This window comes from Ctenocephalides felis, unplaced genomic scaffold, assembly GCF_003426905.1.
Source record: "Ctenocephalides felis isolate EL2017-DRISC unplaced genomic scaffold, ASM342690v1 CF-g0.4_SCAFFOLD_03571, whole genome shotgun sequence".
Classification (NCBI taxonomy): domain Eukaryota; kingdom Metazoa; phylum Arthropoda; class Insecta; order Siphonaptera; family Pulicidae; genus Ctenocephalides; species Ctenocephalides felis.
The window spans coordinates 24,578,170-24,597,136 of record NW_020539725.1 but is presented as its reverse complement, the minus strand read 5'-3'; the positions used below and the strand labels follow the sequence as shown (position 1 = coordinate 24,597,136).

Here is an 18,967-nt window from a genome sequence, read left to right as displayed (position 1 = left end):
AAATCTTTTTTATGTAACTCATATTTGAAAATCTTTGTAGGTTTTGATATGTAGAAGTCCTTAAGTATTTTGACACCATTTGGGAGTACAAAATCGTATGGGCTACTTTTATGAGCAAAAATGTAATCGTTATACAACTTGCCTGCAAATGATAAATTTGCAACTGCACATAATGTTAGAAAGGATAAAATTAAATTCATGTTTGCATATAGATTCACTTTTCGGAGTACACAAATTTCTTCAATGAAAACTAACACAATCTCATTAAACAGATTCAACAATTGATTGATTATTCAGTAGATAGATTGTAATCAATTATTGTAAACATTCGTTGCTATCTCTTTTTATGTAAATTAAACAAACATCATCAACAACCGCGGAAATAACTAATTCCATTTAACTATTGATACAACAAATTATGAATTGATTTTATAAATACGTTGCACAAACTAACTTGCACGGCATGTGATGTTCTTTATATATTTACGTTTCGTTGATTATCTGATTTAGAATTTCAATTAGTTTCAAACATGAAATAAATTCTTGTTGGGAAAAACGTTGTAAAGGATATATTGGTACGGTTTCTTGTGTTCGTGTGTTCGTTTTCCCAAGGCGAAATAAGATTTCTACTGAAATCGGAAACGAACCTTGAAGAAAAATAACTTGTATCGTTTTTGAACATGTTTCATATGTAGAGCATTGGATCTCAACCTATAATTTTCTGACCCAAAACCTAAATTTGTATTCAATCATCTATAACACACGATATTGAGGTGCAACGTCACTGTAAACCCCTAAAAGTGAGTTTTTTTGTTATTTTTTGAGTGAAGGTAAGGCAATAAAATTCTAATATTAGAGCAAGTTATATACCATATATTTAAATTACTTTTTTTTTCTTTTTTTAATTTTTAACAGCAATCAGAACCTTGGGACCTATAAGCTGTTGGGCTGATACTACTCCTTACTTCGTATTCTTAGATGGTATTATTAGAATTTATCTGATAGGATTCATATTTTTTATTGGTGCAGCAATGCCATATTAAGGACTATTTTCACTTGAAAACATATTGCTATCTATATTTCCAAGTAAAAATCGTTGTCTCTGCTGCCTGAAAACAGGCTGCTCGAAGTGGGTATCGAACCCGGGACCTCTGAATCAAGTCTCGTCGCTCTTAACGGCGTATCTACAGGCGAACCTTTAAATTACTTCTGAATCATTTTCCAGATTGAACGTAGAATTTTTCAAATTCGGACATAGAAAAAAAAAAACACTTGCACATGCTTATACCTAGAGAAATACGCAATGGATTTTAAAATAATTAGTGATTATTATGTGATGACAGGGAATTTGAACCAATGATAAAATGACTGAATCCCTTCAAAGAGTCGAGTGAATTAAAAAAACAATCACATTTTAATACTACTTGCATAATACCACTGTTCCACTGATATCAATCTCTTTTTTTTAATTCATTGCATAATTTATAACTATATATATTCGACATCTAGTAAATTTAAAGACAATATAGTTCAATCACATATGACAATGAAACTAGTGTTACTTCTTCTGCAAATACAAGATATCAATCAATAGAGATATCTATTTTTTACTTTGGACTAAAATTTGTTTCCACGTGAAAATAGAATTTCAAGTAAAAAATAAATGACAATAGTAGAAGTAGCCTGTGTTACTTATAAGTAACACAGGCTACTTCTACTATTGTCATTTATTTTTTACTTGAAATTCTATTAATATATTCTTCAGAATATATTCTTCAAATACAAGATATCAATCAATAGGGATATCTATAGACTTTTAAGTAAATATAGTTAACATATATTATCACTATTGGAAAGGACAACCACTGAATTGTCTTCTAATATAATAAATAGATATATTATTAACATTTGAAACGTTCATATATTGCTTTAAAGATGCCTCGTAGATCAGAAGCTTTTAATTCTGATTGCTTTTCAATAAGACAATAAAAAAATTGTGTTAATATTTTTTCGAAATTTATAAATTATTTAATATATGCCTAAGGATAGTTAACTAACAAAGAGTTCCAAAAATTGGGCTTCATTTATAACATTGAAATTAATTTAAAATATCCTTGCAAAAAATATGGCCAAATTTTAAAAAGATGTATGATCAATATTGTATTTGAAGACATCTTGGTATTTTTTATAAATTGCCTTCATTTGAACATTTAAACACATATGGCTAGTAAATAGTAAACGCTTTGAGATTTTTTTATATTTTATAATATTTTTTTCGAAGATTTTTACTATATATTATGATTTCGAAAATTTGGTTCAACATCGCATAACAAATACTTAATGCATTTCTGGAAAAAAAAATCCAAATCATATATGTAACCAAGTATGCCACAGGATTCAAAAATTCCAATATAGCAGTATGAAAATAAAAAAACGATGAAACAAATAATATTTATAAGGTAATTTTAAAAATTCTTAATTTTATCCTTAATAATGGTGCTTCTCGAATTATTCCAATACTAACAGGTATTTATTAGTTCGTATAAATTTGATTTATGCGTCCATATAAAAGTCATAATTTTTATGCATTGTTTATTTTCCATAAAAAATCATTAGAAACAAATAATGCTAAGTTACCAAAATATAGTTGTAAAAATGTTTTAGGTTAAAAACATTATGATAATATATTGACTCATAAATATAAAATTATAAAATTACATTATATGCAATTAAAACAATGACTAATTTGAAAAAAAAACAGCAAATGTTGCGGAAACCTTCGATAAATGTAAAGGCGAGGTATGCGTGATTTTTCGCACGCCCTCCCTGATGATTGCTTGAAGCGTGTTAATTCATTATTGGGATAAAGGTTAAAATTTATAGCTAATTTAGTTCATTTCATTTTATAATGAAAATACTGTTCTATACTGATTTATTGCAGAAATTATAATGTTCCGACATTTCGATATTAATCACTCAACTTTTAATGTAAAATTGATCCAATATCTTATGCATATTATTCATGCATTTTAACATAGATTTTTATAAAATGCGTAAGTATGTTCAATAGCAACTATCATTTTGTCAGAGGCATGTAATAGGAATTCATCTACTGATGAATATCAAAAGTTTTAAAGGGTGCGTTCTATTTAAAAAGTAAACAGCCGAAAAATTCACGGAAAACTATTTTATAGGAATTTTTATATTTCGTGTCTTCTGATCCAGAGGTCTCGGGTTCGATACCTACTTCGAGCAGTCTGTTGTCTGGCAACAGTGACAACGATTTTCACTTGGAAATATAGATAACAATGTGCTTCCTAATGAAATTAGCTCTCACCAAGATTGCTGTACCAATGAAAATATTCGCCCTATTACAGAAATTGTAATACTAATATATCGTACAGACATGTGGCAATTAATTGGGTTGCCATCTGTCAAACAGACTAATGTTAAGTCAAAAATTAGCAAAATATCTCAAAGAACTATTAGATTCTGATTGCTGTTTAAAAACTAACAGAAAAAATATATTTTAAGTCTTAAATATAATCATTCCAGAAATGGTATACAAATGGCAAAACATCATTAGCAAAGTATAGTATGAAGCTAAATACAATCCACTCTTATTAAATCATGAATTCAAATACAATACTATTAGTTTGTTTCATCTTCATAATTATAATTTAATTTCAGTTAATATTTAAGCATAATTCTCAATTTGCCATTATAATCACTATTATAAGTAGGTTTGCATACCAGTTTTCTTAAGGTACTAAAAAGTTGTTGTAAAATGAGTAATCAGAATATTTTCATTGTATACATAACTAGGAGTAATTTTTTAATCTCGATCAAAAACCGTTACAGTATTGGCCCCCTAATAGTTTATTTAAATGATAAAAACTATTTTTGCTTGATCGTTTTGCTTATCATTTTAACCAGATATCATCTTTGTTAAGAATCATCAAAATAGTATTCGGTGTAATTATATAGGCTTAAATGTTTTGAGATAGATTCAAAAACAAATTGTTTTATCTATGCAATTTTATGTGGTAGGTATGTATAACTAAACAGTAATTATTAGTTCAAATATTGACTGATAGTATATTTATAGATTGCGGTTTGAAGTAATACTTATTTTGGTAATTGTAGGATTATGCAACAACGTATATGATGAACTCAGCTCAAAGATTGAAGATAACTCAAAGATGTATATATATATAATTATATATATATATATATATATATATATATATATAACGTTTAAATATGAAATAGTTACGAGAATTGATCTGATAAAATGCTTGAAAATTAAATTCAACAATGAATATCAAGATTATTTATAGTCTATTCATATCATTCTTGCTCACGTGTTGCAAATATTATGTATGTATTCATGTATTAATTGTGTTTTTCACAAAAAATTAAATAATAGAACAAAATATTTTTATACACACACACACATATAAATATATATGTACTAGCTGACTCGGCAGACGTTGTGTTGCCATAAAAAATATGTATGGTATGAAAATATCTAATTGAATCCAAATTGGTATATAAGTGAAAGGGACAGCTAACCAAAAATATATAGTTTATCCACTGCAATGCTCATCACATATAATTGTTACTGAATCATATTAACAGACGTTGCAAGAGCCTAATCTGGAATTGATTCTATTTAAATAGAATTAACACATTTACAGTTTCAAGATTTTGATATATTATTGTTGCAATTTTAATATTTACGTTTTCATAATTGGCGTGTAAATTAAAAATTAGCAAAAGTCGTACACTATTTCTCCTAAATTAGACGACATTTCATGCTGTTAATATATATCACGTTTATAAAACATGATTTTTCTATGAGAATTCTGAACTATTAGCTCTCCGTCTATATCTTTTTCTATAACAATCAGAATTTTCGTTATCTAATCTAGTGTTTATATGAGGTACTAATATGACAGATAAAATCAAGAAGTTCTACCTGAACGAAAACATCTTCAGGAATATTTTCACACTATTTTAGTCTCACAAAATCATTCTTTGGCTGGTGACACTATGTTAGCCAAATGAAATATTTTATATAGATTTTGCAAATAATCTGTGGCTTAATATGGTTTAATTATAGTGAAACTTGTTAATGAAATTTTAAATTGATTTGTTTTATTGTATTGTTGTTTTTAATGTTATAGTTTATGATCAATTAATTAAAAATCATGTGAAAGTTATTGAAGTTAGTGCATTAATGAGTCGGTTCGGAAGTCGATTATTCGTTTAAACTAAATTAAGGTAAATATTTCATTGAACCGTTGTTTCAATAACTACATTATTGGCTTTCAATAATAATATAATTTTAATAATTTCAATTTTAATAAATAATCATTATTTTCTTTTACAACTGTAAATTCTAATATCAGATTATTTTCTAAGCTAATTATGAATTATATTTTCTGGTCAATTATGATATAATAGATATTTATTATTCCATAAAATAATTGTTAATGGAAATATGTATATAATATTATATTCTTTATTAGCAACAATTAAACCAGAGCAATTACACACACTCACCTACACACATACACACACACACATATATATATATTTATATATATATAAATATATATATTTATATATATATATATATATATATATATATATGTTTATGTGTATTATATATGTATGTATATATATATATATATATTTATATATATACATATATAAATATATGTGTGTGTTTTTTAAATTTTTTAAATATAGACAATGAAAAAATTGTTGTTCTGGCAATTACTGAAGTTGGTAGATTATTCCGGAAATATAGAAATAAAATTGGTTTAACTTTGGCATTACGAATGTTTTTAATTCCAATGTAAAATTAACGTGAAAAATATAAAATAATGAAAAAGACGCGTAGAATTTTTTTGCAAATATATATCATAATTTTAGTTAATTCAAAAATAATTAATATTTTTTTTAAGAAACTGCTCAATAGTTAAAATTTATTCAAACATATTCAACAATTATTTAATATATCTTAATTTATTGCCAATTTAAACCGTCGCTGCATATTTATTTCAAATAATCTCATTTTTGCAATATTCTCACACTGCATATGTGGAACTTCGAACTTTTAATCAAAATGTTAAAACAATAATATTAGTCCAGTATTCTAAACAGAATTTCTGATAACAATTTTGTGTTTGCAATTTAAAATGTTTTCAACATTGCAGAAATACAATGCATTTGCATACAAAACCAAGAGTGTATTTCTATTTTGTATTTTGCAGAGTGATGTCTCTCCTAACGATTCAGCCAGTGCTACTTAATTCCACAGACGATTATTTATTGAAAAAATTTAATGAAACGCAGTTATCTTTTGAGTACAATTTAGTTTGTTTGTCATGTGCATCTCTTGGAATTGCTGGTGCTATATATCAGGTAATTGTAATTAATGTTTAACGTTTATGTCAGCTAATGATAATTATACAATTTTTTTCCTAGTACCTAACGGTAGATTTACAAATTTTTAACACTTGTTTCACAGTGAAATTACAGTTCACAAATACTGAAAAATTTTAGTAGACAGTAAAAACTTTTACTATTTTGAAATAGTATTAACTTGTCAAAGATTACCATAAACATTGAACTAATTATATGTGCATGAAAACTCTCACGATCTGCAGGTATGAACTAAGTTTTAAATTTTAAAATTCAAAAAAGAATTAAAAAAGTATCAATTAAAACAAAATGTGTTGAATCATGAATCCATATTCAACCACAGTTAATAAATCCTTAATTCCATTTTGAAAATTTAAAAACTATTCAATAGATCGCAAATCGCATACGGTTTGCCTTAAATAAACATAGATAAACAATTTTGTAGTAAACGTTAGAAAATAATTTTCAATTTTCAAAGTCATTTTTAGATACCCTGTTTAATAGTATGAACGATTTAGTTTAAATAAAAAGCGAATAAACGAAATCTATTGAACTACTAATTAGAAAAAAAAAAACTCTGGAAAACTATGCCAACACTAGGTGTAATTTTCATTTGTTTTTTATTAAGCCATTTTGATTGACTTAATAGACTTAAATGATAAGTTTTATTGACTATTTGTTGGTTAAATCGATTATTTACATATATCAGCATTTGAACGCAGAAAGCTACTTTTACACATACTTAGTAAATATAACTTCATCGATCTTTATAAAAAAATAATTGTTGTTATTTTTTGTTATTATTTATGCATATTGTATTTACTATATGACGTGTAATTATTTGTTTCGCATTTTTAGTTATTATCTAACAAAATTACTTATTCAATATTGCAATTAATATTAGATTTTCTGAATTTATTTTTAGATTTTACCGAGAAATTATACTCAGTTTAGAAGGTTTCAACTATGTAGGAGTAGACAAATCATAATATGGTTAGCAGTAGCAGATCTTATGGCAGCTTTAGGTAATTATTTAGAATATTTTTGTTTTCTTCATTAACGATTTAATTCACAAACCTTCATTAACACCGTAGGAAAATATACCCAAAGAATGAATATTTGATACTAATATAGTACAAGTTAAAAAAAATTCTAGCAAATATTTATATTTATATTTTTTTTTTTCAAAGGATGTTATATTCTTATAATGAAGAAAATGTATATATTTTATCTTCAAATTATTTTTGAATAAATATTTAAAACAATTATTAAGTTTGTGCAATGATTTAAACATTTATTTACAAGTCAAAACCTCTTTTATACCTAATTTCATACAATTTTGCCAAATCATAAATGATTATTACCTTACCTACATATAATTTTTCATTAACTCGATAATTTATTTTCAGGTGTTTTTGCGCGATCAATCGTATATCTCTTGCTGAGCAAGCAAATAAATAATCTAGACAACAACTACTACAGTATTTTATTTTCTATAGTTTCATCGGTGAGTAGAAATACATATATTTTTTGTACCGAATTAGCTCAATTTACCTTTAAAATATGAAAACAGAAGATTAGAACCCGATTTTCAACCGCTGAAAATTATGTTTCTTAGAAGAAAAAAAAAGAGTGCGATGCAAGATAATTTTGGCTCGTCAAACATTAGAATTTCAGTGTAATATATTTATATACATTTAAAAACATTTATTTGGGATTTAATTATTTATATTTATTAAGAATTTTGATCTGGCAAATCGCATTTCATAAGAATATCTTTCATTGGTCACAATTTTCTGATGATATTATTTTTTCAGATTACAAAACCATCATTAAAATAATTTTATAACCCCTTAACATTCAAAATCGTATTTGTATCTCTTTATTTGGTATATGTATATATGAGAAATTGGTAACCAATTTGGGACAACCATGGAATAAACATAAAAAATCTACTCGGGCTCTAAAGTTGTTTCACGTTTTACGAAAACCCAGAGCGAGTTACGGGGCTTTTATTAAATTTATATAATCAAGTAAAATTACGTAAAGATAAAAAGAGTAATTAGTATATAAACTGATTAGAGATAATATTAAAACATCTGAAGAAATAAATTTTTCGACACGTTTTTTTGGCGTTTGGGTCAATTGAGGATGGCCTACTCTGAATATTACCATCTCCCCATATATCGCAAGCTAATTTCATGATTATTGTTTTTAGATCTGGGTCCAATACTTCTACACGTCGACATGGTTCTGGACGTTGGTGTACGCCCTGGATGTCAGAAGATCTTTGCGCAGTCAGCCACCAGCCGTCTTTCTTTCTCATGTGTTTTGCTGGTTGCTGCCTGCAGTGCTGACCTGCTCGTCCATGCTGACCCCGCACTACACTAATTATGAGTAAATATTTTATCAAAGTAAATAAAAATACTATGTATATATATATATATATATATATATCTCATCATTTGGCTGATTTTTCATTAAATATGTGGGAGTGGCTCCTTTCTTTCAACTCATTTCTTAAAGAAACAATTAAAGGGGATTATATTCTTAGTGAACTAAATATATTTTTAGCAAATAATGTTAAATAATTGCTTGTGAAACATGAAGAAGTCAGAATAATTTTTACTTCTAATTTGCATTACATTTTAATTAACATTAATTGAACACTTATATTTTTTTTTGAACTGGGGAAAATATTGACCCTATGGGCACCTTTGCTGATAATTTAGATAGGTAATATTAACAATCTTCATATTATATGAAGAATTTCCTTTGTTAAATAACCATTAGTAGTTGCCACATTATTTAAACAAAATTTACAATCTGTAATTAACACTTTACATACATCAATGCATGCATATGGGAATGATGTGCAATGAAACATGCTTATTGCAAGATATTCATTACAAGAAATTATATACAAGCAAATAAAATTATATACTCTGTAAATTATCTTATTTATCCGGCATAATGGTTTTTTAATTACTGTTTTTAATCCCTTGAGATTAAAGATACAAAGGATTAACGTGTGATCAACTCAAACGCAAAACCTGACAATATCTGCGTCATCGATTGTATCTGATAAAGAAGCGCAGATCATCTTAACTTTTAGTCGTAGAAAATGTAATTTGTGTAATATCAATCAGTTCAATTTTCATGTACTATTTTAATATTTAATATTAATGTTTCAAATTTCTTTTAGTTATACTGTTCGAAACGCCACAACATTCCTTGCAACTTATTTTCCAATAATGTTGATAATGCTGCTAAATCCTTTATTATATTATTTATCATCCAAGGAAGTATTTATATTACTCGTGCTGACAAACGGACAGGTAAAAAGAATTCATTCATTTGTTTTCATATTGTTTTGCACTTTTTATGCAGTTAAATTATTTTATAAATTGTTTTACTTAATATTCATACGTTAAATTGAAGTTATGTAATTTTATTTTTGCAGTTAAGAATAAAAACTCATAGCATCAAAAATTTATTCAATGAACATTCATAAACTAAACTTATATAAATATTTGTTGAAGATTATGTCATATTTTGAGATTTAACCAGATTAACAATTATTATTCAAATTAAAAATGTATTATTTTTAAATATTTGCATACAGATTATTTGGATATATTTTATGTATATTTCATTAGATAGGGTGATCAATTATACAATTCAAACAAGTATCAATTACATTGTTTTTTTCACTCTTCATTCACACTTCTTAATTACACTTCATAATTATGTTTCTTTTTCCAAAATAATTGGAGCGTAACTGTAGTGCAATTCAGTTATATTGGTCATAAAATTAAATAAAATCATTGAAAAAAAAATTTTTTTTAATAAATTAAAACAAATTTGAGTACACAATTTTTTTTGTTAATATGGCTATATAAAATATTGTTGAACTACGTGTATTGGTAAAATCAGTAAGAACTAATAATGTAATTATATATGCTTCTCTTTAATAAGAATTCATTTAGCCAGTTTTAAATTAGCCATATACATCATTTACATATCAATAGTAATCTAAATTTATAATAATCTAAAAAATAATATGTAGTTAGCATACAGTTATGCTTACGTATATTAAAGATATTTATCTGTAGTCAATAATGCAACCAATACTTTTATTTTGTAAAGCTCACATTTTACAATTTATATACATTTATTCAATAATATATATTTTTTTGATAATATCCGTTTTTAATCTATATTTTTTATGTAATATGTATTTACCTTTGTTGATTAATATTACCGTTTTTAATTTACAAATTGCAGGTTACGAATAAGGAGCGTCATGCAAGTAACAGCGTTTCCTTAAAATTTCTAATAATGATAATGTCATTTTACGTTTGCTGGACGCCCAACATATTTAATGGCTTTCTCATATGGTTAGATGATTATATGGAGTTGCCTTACTTGATATATCTCATTATTTGGTATATGATGGCAGTTACCAACCCCTTGCAAGTAAGTTATTTAATGTTAGTACATTAAAAAATAACATTGATAATTAATTTTAATATATTTCAAGATCACGATTCGTAATAAAGACGATTTAAAATGTTAATACAAAATTAGTGAATTTGTTTGTTTGTCGATAAAATTATATAGTAGATTAAGTAATAATCAAAATTATTACTTATTTATGTTGAAATATTATACTATATAAGACTTTTCTATTCGTTAAGGCCGCTATAAATGCTGTTGTTTATAAGCAGAGGAGCGCCGAAGCCTCATTGTCTTTTCCTTGCTGTGCTAGCAAAGCAGATGAAGCTGTTGAAGGTAAGACCAATGCTGAATGTAAGACTAAAATATATTTAATAAATCCCGGAATTATTTTTATTTTCTGAACACTCAATCCAAAACAAAAAGGTGTCTGGGCCGGTCCTGAAGTGCTCAGTGCCCGCATGCCAATTTTTTTCTAGCGCCTTCACCTATATTATTTTAGCTTTTTGAACAGTTTATTATTTACGTTAATTTTTTTTAAATAATTTTTAATAAATCTGGATTTATATTAACTCTGGATTAACCTAAATGCGCATAAAATACATTTATTTTAAATTTATTAAGAAGATCAATGCGATTTGCAGGTGCTTATAATCAAATTGTAGCCTTCTATCGTTGTCGCACTACCAAGCTATTTTTAAATTCTTAAGTTCAGTCCAAACTTTTTAGGACATCCAAAAATTTCAGTATGTTTATTATTGCTTGCAAGAATATTTTTAAATTTTTATTTATTTCCAACACATGTGTAATATTAATGTTAGGGTTTTCAAATATTTTGCTTATTTATTTTGGGGATTTTATGCGATTTATTTTATTGAGCAAATCATAGAGAAAGAAAATTCCAGCCTCTAATTGTTAAACATAACATTGGTACTTCATGTTGTATTATTTTAATTTAATTTTTTATTATTTAAAATATCTAAAATTGCATCGTACACTTCTCCTAATTGATATCGTAAGTGTATGTATTCGTCTATACTTTCCAATCGTCAGATTGTTGTTTCAACGTTAAATTTGAAAAATATTGTTCAAGGTTTATAAAAGATGCAAAGAAATAATATATTTTTTGAATGACATTGAAAAAACTATGTTATAAATTTTATATCCGAATCTCGTTTTGGTGCCCTCTAAGGCGTGCGCCCGCATTTTTTGCATGCATTGCAGGTGGGACCGGCTCTGGTGGTATTTATTAGCAACGTTTCGGATCAATCATCAGACTATCTCAAAAACAAAATATGTCTCAAAAAATCATAAAGGAGTGGATTATATTCGAACTTTCCTGCGAGCCAACATACAAATATAAATCATAGTAAAAAAAACTGAAAATATTGTCCATCATTATATCTACAATACGCGATTTTTGACAGAAATATTACATGATGGAATGTTTCTAGTTCCGAATCGTTGCAAATGAATAGCACGTTCAAGGTGCACCTTCAAACACTTCTTTTTTTTTAAATTCAGGCTGGATTGTTCAGAAAGAAACACGCACATACTTTAAATAACGAATAAATGCTTCAAAATCTCTTAAATGTAAATATACACTGAAATATCTATATCTAAATAATTATTTCAGAAGATGAAAGTACTCCGTTGCTGGGAACTGCCAGTTCTAGAGAAGTTCCATATTGGAGTGTGAATCATAGCTGTTCTTATTTGTGATATATTTTTAAGGTATTTTATTATGTTAATGTTATTATAATCGTTATTTTTTAAAATCTATATCTTTTTATTCTGTTATTTTATTTCATTATTTTATTGGCGATATTGGTAAAATTTATAAATATAATAAAAATAGTTTCTTTTGCATTCTTTAAAAAAGCAGGCTGATACAGTAAAAACACATTTGTTATATTTTTAATACAAATATAATTTTTATTTATTATTATATATATAATATCACTCTATACACAGTACCATATGCATTTTAAAAATGCAGGAATACGATCATGCTTTTAAATAATTCATTAATAAAAATATATAAATCACAAATAATAGTACATTGAATTTGATAATAGAAGTAAGTAGGTTATTATATAGTACATAAAATATAAACACGTAATATTTTTCTTTTGACTTTAACTTAAATTTCTAGACTTCTTAAAAATAGCTTAGGTTATTGAGTATTTTTGTAACCAAAAATTTGAAGGAATGGAGTAATATTTTATTTGTGTACTAATTAAATAGCCGTTGATATGAGATTCTGCAGCTTTAAGAACTTTTGTACCATACGTGCATCACTATTTCTAACAATTATTAAGTTCAACTATTTTGTGTATATGAAAAAATATGTTTTGTTGACGTGGAAACAATATAAATAAACATAATTTTACTTTAGTACTTAGAGAATATACAAGCTTAACAATATAACAATTAATTTTTCAACTTAATTTGTGAGTGTTTGAATTCGTTCAAAGAGATTTATTAATTAATAATACTGTGTATATTAAAATGTTGAAGTTGACGATAGAGATTTTTCAGAAATTTTAAACAAAATATGTCTCAAAAAATCATGAAGGAGTGGATTATATTCGAACTTTCCTGCGAGCCAACATACAAATATAAATCATAATCTTTATGATATAAATCCATAACCTGATATGGCAATCAAAACATTTTTTAAAAACAATGCACTACTTGAATTAATATTGATTTACTAATTATTTTCCAATAATGCATATTATGTGCTGATATGCTCAATAACTTAAGGATCCGAGGATTACAAAATAATTCTAAATGTAATATATAATACGTGACTATACAGGGTGTCCCACAACTCAACTTCAAGCCGAAACAGGGTGATAATATTGATCGTAACTATCATCAAAAAATAGAAAAAAAACTCAAAATCTCATGTAGTTTAAATATTATAATTTTCAAGAGCAACCTGATTATTTTTCGGTTAATGTAGTTAATATTTATTAGTTTTGTTCATTTAAGCCTTGGGATAGTAATTGTAAATAGCATTTCTAGAACCACAGTCAAAAATAGTGGCATATTTGTTTTCAAGGAACTTGCCAACACATTTCAGAACTTTTTTGAAAGTCAAAGTCGACTTACTTAAAAAATTATAAATTCATAGTTTACAAAAAATCTTATTGTTTATTATTGACTGTGGTCCTAGAATTATTTTTAACTATTACGAATCCAAAGCTTCAAGCTATTATGAACGAAGTTAATAATATATAACCACAATACCAAAAAAAAAGGTCATATTTACATCAAAGCTCTAGGCTGCATTTAAAAGCTCATGATATTCAAACTATGTGATTTTTTTTTAAATTTTTGTTATGATAGTTATGACTAACATCGACCTGTTTGGGCTTGACATTGAGTTCTGGGACACCCTGTATAATAATAACAATAATTTTAATTTTAGAGAATAGAAGTTGCCTCATCAGGTTATGATATACAATTTTTAGCAGAATGAAAATAGCAACGACAAGTTAACATTATTTTCAAAAACATTATTATTTTAATTATTACTATTTGAACGAAAAACTCATAACTTGTCGTCCTAAGATAAACATGTCTAATCACATTAATAACAATATATTATTTCATAAACATAAATCAATAGTTTTTCAAATACATGACAAATCACTAACCAAAAATACTTTCTCTATGACTATCTTCAAATTATTATATAAACCACATAAACGTCAAAAGCAAAATTGCAAACATTGAATAAATAACTAGATAATTTTAACATTAGAATTTGGAGTGAGATCATGCTATGGAATATTTCAGAAGATAAATTCATAGCCTGACTGCATAAAATTCTTAAATAACAACAAAGAAAATTTAGAATCAGAAAACAAATTATTATAAAATTTAATTATATAAGCAAAATGAATTTATAATATTCATTCCTCACTAATTTAGAACTATTTTTCAAATAATTCTTCTCAAATGTATACATTCAACAGCATTTCAGGCCTAGAAATAAAGTATATCATATTTTTCACACTTATTTGTTCTTAAAGAAAACTATTCTTTTTTCACTTAAACCTAATTTGTTAACATTTATAACAACACTATAATACACAAACCCACTTGAATAGATTACAAAATCAACTAGGATCATCATTAAATTCATGGTTTAATGTTAAACTCGTGATGTCTTTCACAATCATTTCTGCCACTTGCCAAGCTATTTCTTCCTTAGTAACATCTTTTTTGTTCACAAATCGCTTCATAGCTTTTGATAACCGCCAATTGCTCTTTGATTCAGGTTCCCGTTCCAAATCACTTTGAAACCGTCCTAAATTATTCACATGGCCAAATTTAAGGCCACATTGCTTTCTGCGCCAAAGTGAATCCGGGTCGGTCATGCTTCTGGTTTCAATACTCATATCAAATTTATCTTTGGATTTGTTTTTACAATTTTTGTGCACAGTGGAGTTTGTTACACTTATTTCACTACTGGCATCAGAGCCACTCTTTCTGTGGCCAAACTTTGGCCATGGATTTGTATTTATAGAATTTATTAGTTCATTTAGATATTTGAAAAACAATTGCGACATTAGAAATGGTTTTAAGTAATTTTTTTCTAAGTAATTCTGTACAATTTTTAAAGGTAAATCAAAGCATGTAATTGCAGGTCCTTCTTCTCGACAGATATTTTGTTCAACATGAAATCGAACTTTATCTCCCAAATTTAAAGGGTTTAGAGCTTGCAAAGAGAAATATTTATCATACAATGTCATGGCATCACTTTGCATTTGTTCATTATCATAATGAGCAGTTTGCCTAAAATTAACTGCCGATAACCAAAATTCTATAAAATCACGATTCACTGGAGATTCTTGTTCTAAATATTCCATAAAATGAAACAAAGCTGTTTCATTGAATAATATATCTTCTAGAATCACATTACCTGATGTCAGTACATCTATTTGATGTTTTGTGTTAAAATCACTTCTCAAAAAGTGTGTAAAATAATTATTTTCTATTTGCATAAATACAAGTTCTTGTGCAGGTGTGAACATCTCTGGTTCAATAGTATTACTTTGTATTTTATTTAATACTTCACTACGAATAGTATCTGGTAACTTTATATGATAAGGAGCATTTTCACAAATATACTTTTTTGATATTCTCATAGCATCTTGATGAATGCTAGAATAGAAATCTTTTCGTTTCTTAAGACTATTCATAGATATTGTACGTGTCAGCTGATTGTCTTCAAAATCCTGAGGTACGGAATATGTGCGCTTGATTTCCAATTTCATGCAATCAAATCCATTAGCGCACTCCTTATGAGCACCACGACCAGTTTGAAACACATCCGTTTGCAAAGAATGTACTGAACCCAATATTTTATTTGAGGATGTAAACTCATTTTCAGATTCTATGGTTTTATAAGTAGACTTATTATCATTTTCTGATTCTCCTGTAAGGTACAAAGAATCACAATCCGTGCTAGCTGAAATATTATCATCCTCAACCTTTGAAATATCAGATTGGCAAGATAATGTCCTGCGTTTTCTGTTACCATTCTTTAAGAAGCACTGCTCACTTTTATAATCTAAGGGTTTACTACAATTGTTTTCTACAGCTTTTATTGATATGGAATCAAAAACATCATCGAAGTGGTCTATAGGTGAATTTAAATCTGCTGATATACTGCTCATTATGGAACGATCTTCAGGTGATAAAAGCATTCCATCATTCTCATCAGTACAGGTGGCTGCGGATCGAAAACTTTCCACATCCAACCAAAATTTGATTAATGCTACTACTGACTTGGAATCCATAAACTGAATAAAGTAGCCAAGTGCATCTTTGTCAATAAGCACTTCACGAAGAGTCTTAGAGAGACGGGATCTGGGTTTATAAGGCCCATCTGCAATAATACATAAGTATCAAGAGCAGGTATGATAATGAACTGTAGGCAATGAATAGAATCAAATTAATAATTTTTAATAATTGACTTATTCGAATTAGTTTAATTGTATGTGTGAATAATGATGATATATTTTACAAATTATGTATTTAATACTAAACCATTCATTGTTGAAAGATCTGCTAGATGAGAACCTCTTCAATAATCAATTATTCTCTCATACACAAATTATTATGTTGCTAGTAACAAAACACATAAGTTATCACATAAGAAGAATCCCATTCATTATGTTAAAACAGTACTAAGACATAATTTTGTATATGATTAACTTAAATTTAAATTTTGTTCATATAGAAAGAAACAATATCTAAACAGGTTACTGAGATATATAATTTTAATAATAATAATAATAATAATAATTTACTCACTCTGTTCATCAATTTCAACAATGTCATCGCCTAATTTTGCATTTCGCCGTGTAGGTAGCTGACCATTTTTTGGCGATCCCTTTGTTAAACTTTGTTTTCGTTTTTGTTTATGATCTATAAAAGATTTAGTATTAACAAAAAATAATATGTTTATCTTCATTTTTCAATGAGTACGTGTAAATGAATGATGATTGTGGGTGAAAATAAAATTGAGGTAATTAGGTTAAACAACTTTTACTATTTTACGGTGAATGATTCGACAATATGAATTCATTAATTAGAAATAATACAAACCGGATTTCTTCCAAAATTGAAGCATCGTTCATAATTATCTTGTCATTATTATAAGTTTGACCATAACAAAAATGTCAACAAACGTCAAAACTAAATTTGACACGCAATTCCTGCTTCGCACTGTTTCATGTATTTGTATGTGTATATAAACCTTTATATCAGCTTTGATAGCTAATGTTGAGGAACCAGAATCTGCTAATTTGACAGCTGACAAAAACACCCAACCAGGGTACCAACATACAAATATGATGTTACAAAGAAAACGCCGGCCATGTTTATTTAAACGACGCCCATAGATAAATAAACACAAAACGCCGGTCTTTCTTCCATAATTTTCCCTAATTTTCTTTCGTGATCTGTCAAAGAAAAAGTGAACTATACTATATTAAAATAAATAAATTTATTTTAAAATGTTTTATTAAATCTTATTTGGAACTAGTAAAACCTGGCTAGAGCTCACTAATATGTAAGAAAAATAATAATAAAATATAAATGTGAAAATAGTTTTGATATTACAAATTTGAAGATAACCTAATAATAACAATTTAACTTATGCAGTAAAATATCCTACAGGTATGCATTAATAAGGCCCTTTCTGATGGTTACATTCAAGATATTTAAAATGTAGTAGTGTAGTAAGTCATTTCCACCATTCGACTTTAGCCAGTTATAATTTGAAAGAAAAGCAAGATCTGCTAGCTCATGAAATAATAAACAAAAATATAACAAGGTGGAGCACTGCTAATAATAGCAATTTAACTTATGCAGTAAAATATCGTACAGGTATGCATTAATAAGGCCCTTTCTGATGGTTACATTCAAGATATTTAAAATGTAGCAGCTTAGTAAGTCATTTCGACCATTCGACTTTAGCCAGTTATAATTTGAATGAAAAGCAAGATCTGCTAGCTCATGAAATAATAAACAAAAATATAACAAGGTGGAACACTGCTTGCAACTTTAGCAGTCTGATCGCTCCATAATGATTTAGGACAGCAGTTTTGCTTGAAATTACTGAACATAAATGAGAGACAATATGGATGCTCGTATCATAGTTGTGATAGAGCCTTTCGGAATAATCACAGAATAACTGTTATCACTTTATAAACAAAATAATCACTGTCTGTGCCAGGAAGAACGATGGTATGGTCTGAGTGGGCAGCAAGAGGGCACTGTGGATCATTGAAGAGAAAGATGCGCGATACTGGATAGAACAAACTCCACTGCAGAGGACATTTTCAACGGCAAGAGAGATAAAAATCTATAGACTGGTTGAAAACAATTGACCAAATAAAAAGAACAAAGGAAAGGAATTATATGTGGAACCAGTCTAAGAACCAAATTTATTGGATTCTTAATTATGTGTTTTAGATGGTCACCAGTAACAGCGATTTTGAATGGAGGCGTCATAAAGAAATACTTGGCTGTACCAGCCTCATACTAT

The 18,967-nt window shown here is 27.2% G+C and overlaps 2 protein-coding genes across 3 annotated transcripts; one reads left to right on the top strand and one right to left on the bottom strand.

Annotated features, from left to right (window-relative positions):
* The first annotated feature begins 5,052 nt into the window (after positions 1-5,052).
* Positions 5,053-12,675, top strand: LOC113385405 (G-protein coupled receptor 143-like). The gene is made up of 9 exons (XM_026623252.1): positions 5,053-5,286; positions 6,285-6,435; positions 7,361-7,460; positions 7,845-7,942; positions 8,654-8,832; positions 9,641-9,773; positions 10,723-10,914; positions 11,136-11,229; positions 12,530-12,675. Exons 2-9 carry the CDS (start codon positions 6,289-6,291, stop codon positions 12,613-12,615), a joined length of 1,029 nt encoding a protein of 342 aa, XP_026479037.1. The 5' UTR covers positions 5,053-5,286; positions 6,285-6,288; the 3' UTR covers positions 12,616-12,675.
* Positions 12,676-14,895: 2,220 nt separating this feature from the next.
* Positions 14,896-17,669, bottom strand: LOC113385079 (A-kinase anchor protein 10, mitochondrial-like). Of its 2 annotated transcripts, XM_026622887.1 has the most exons (3): positions 17,524-17,669; positions 17,230-17,343; positions 14,896-16,801 (listed from the first exon to the last, which is right to left on the bottom strand). In XM_026622887.1, exons 1-3 carry the CDS (start codon positions 17,546-17,548, stop codon positions 15,027-15,029), a joined length of 1,914 nt encoding a protein of 637 aa, XP_026478672.1. In that variant the 5' UTR covers positions 17,549-17,669; the 3' UTR covers positions 14,896-15,026. The 2 variants fall into 2 exon arrangements, with proteins under 2 accessions (XP_026478672.1, XP_026478673.1); XM_026622888.1 differs by lacking the exons at positions 17,230-17,343; positions 17,524-17,669 and adding an exon at positions 16,963-17,093.
* Positions 17,670-18,967: the final 1,298 nt, after the last annotated feature.

What these genes read in the sequence shown, in the direction of transcription:
- LOC113385405 (XM_026623252.1), top strand. Translation starts at nt 6,289, where the DNA reads ATGTCTCTCCTAACGATTCAGCCAGTGCTACTTAATTCCACAGACGAT. An exon ending in TTGCTGGTGCTATATATCAG is followed by an intron (nt 6,436 to 7,360) that starts GTAATTGTAATT and finishes ATTTATTTTTAG; the next exon opens with ATTTTACCGAGAAATTATAC. An exon ending in AGATCTTATGGCAGCTTTAG is followed by an intron (nt 7,461 to 7,844) that starts GTAATTATTTAG and finishes ATTTATTTTCAG; the next exon opens with GTGTTTTTGCGCGATCAATC.
- LOC113385079 (XM_026622887.1), bottom strand. Translation starts at nt 17,548, where the DNA reads ATGCTTCAATTTTGGAAGAAATCCG. An exon ending in TCAATTTTGGAAGAAATCCG is followed by an intron (nt 17,344 to 17,523) that starts GTTTGTATTATT and finishes AATCTTTTATAG; the next exon opens with ATCATAAACAAAAACGAAAA. An exon ending in TGTTGAAATTGATGAACAGA is followed by an intron (nt 16,802 to 17,229) that starts GTGAGTAAATTA and finishes GTATTATTGCAG; the next exon opens with ATGGGCCTTATAAACCCAGA.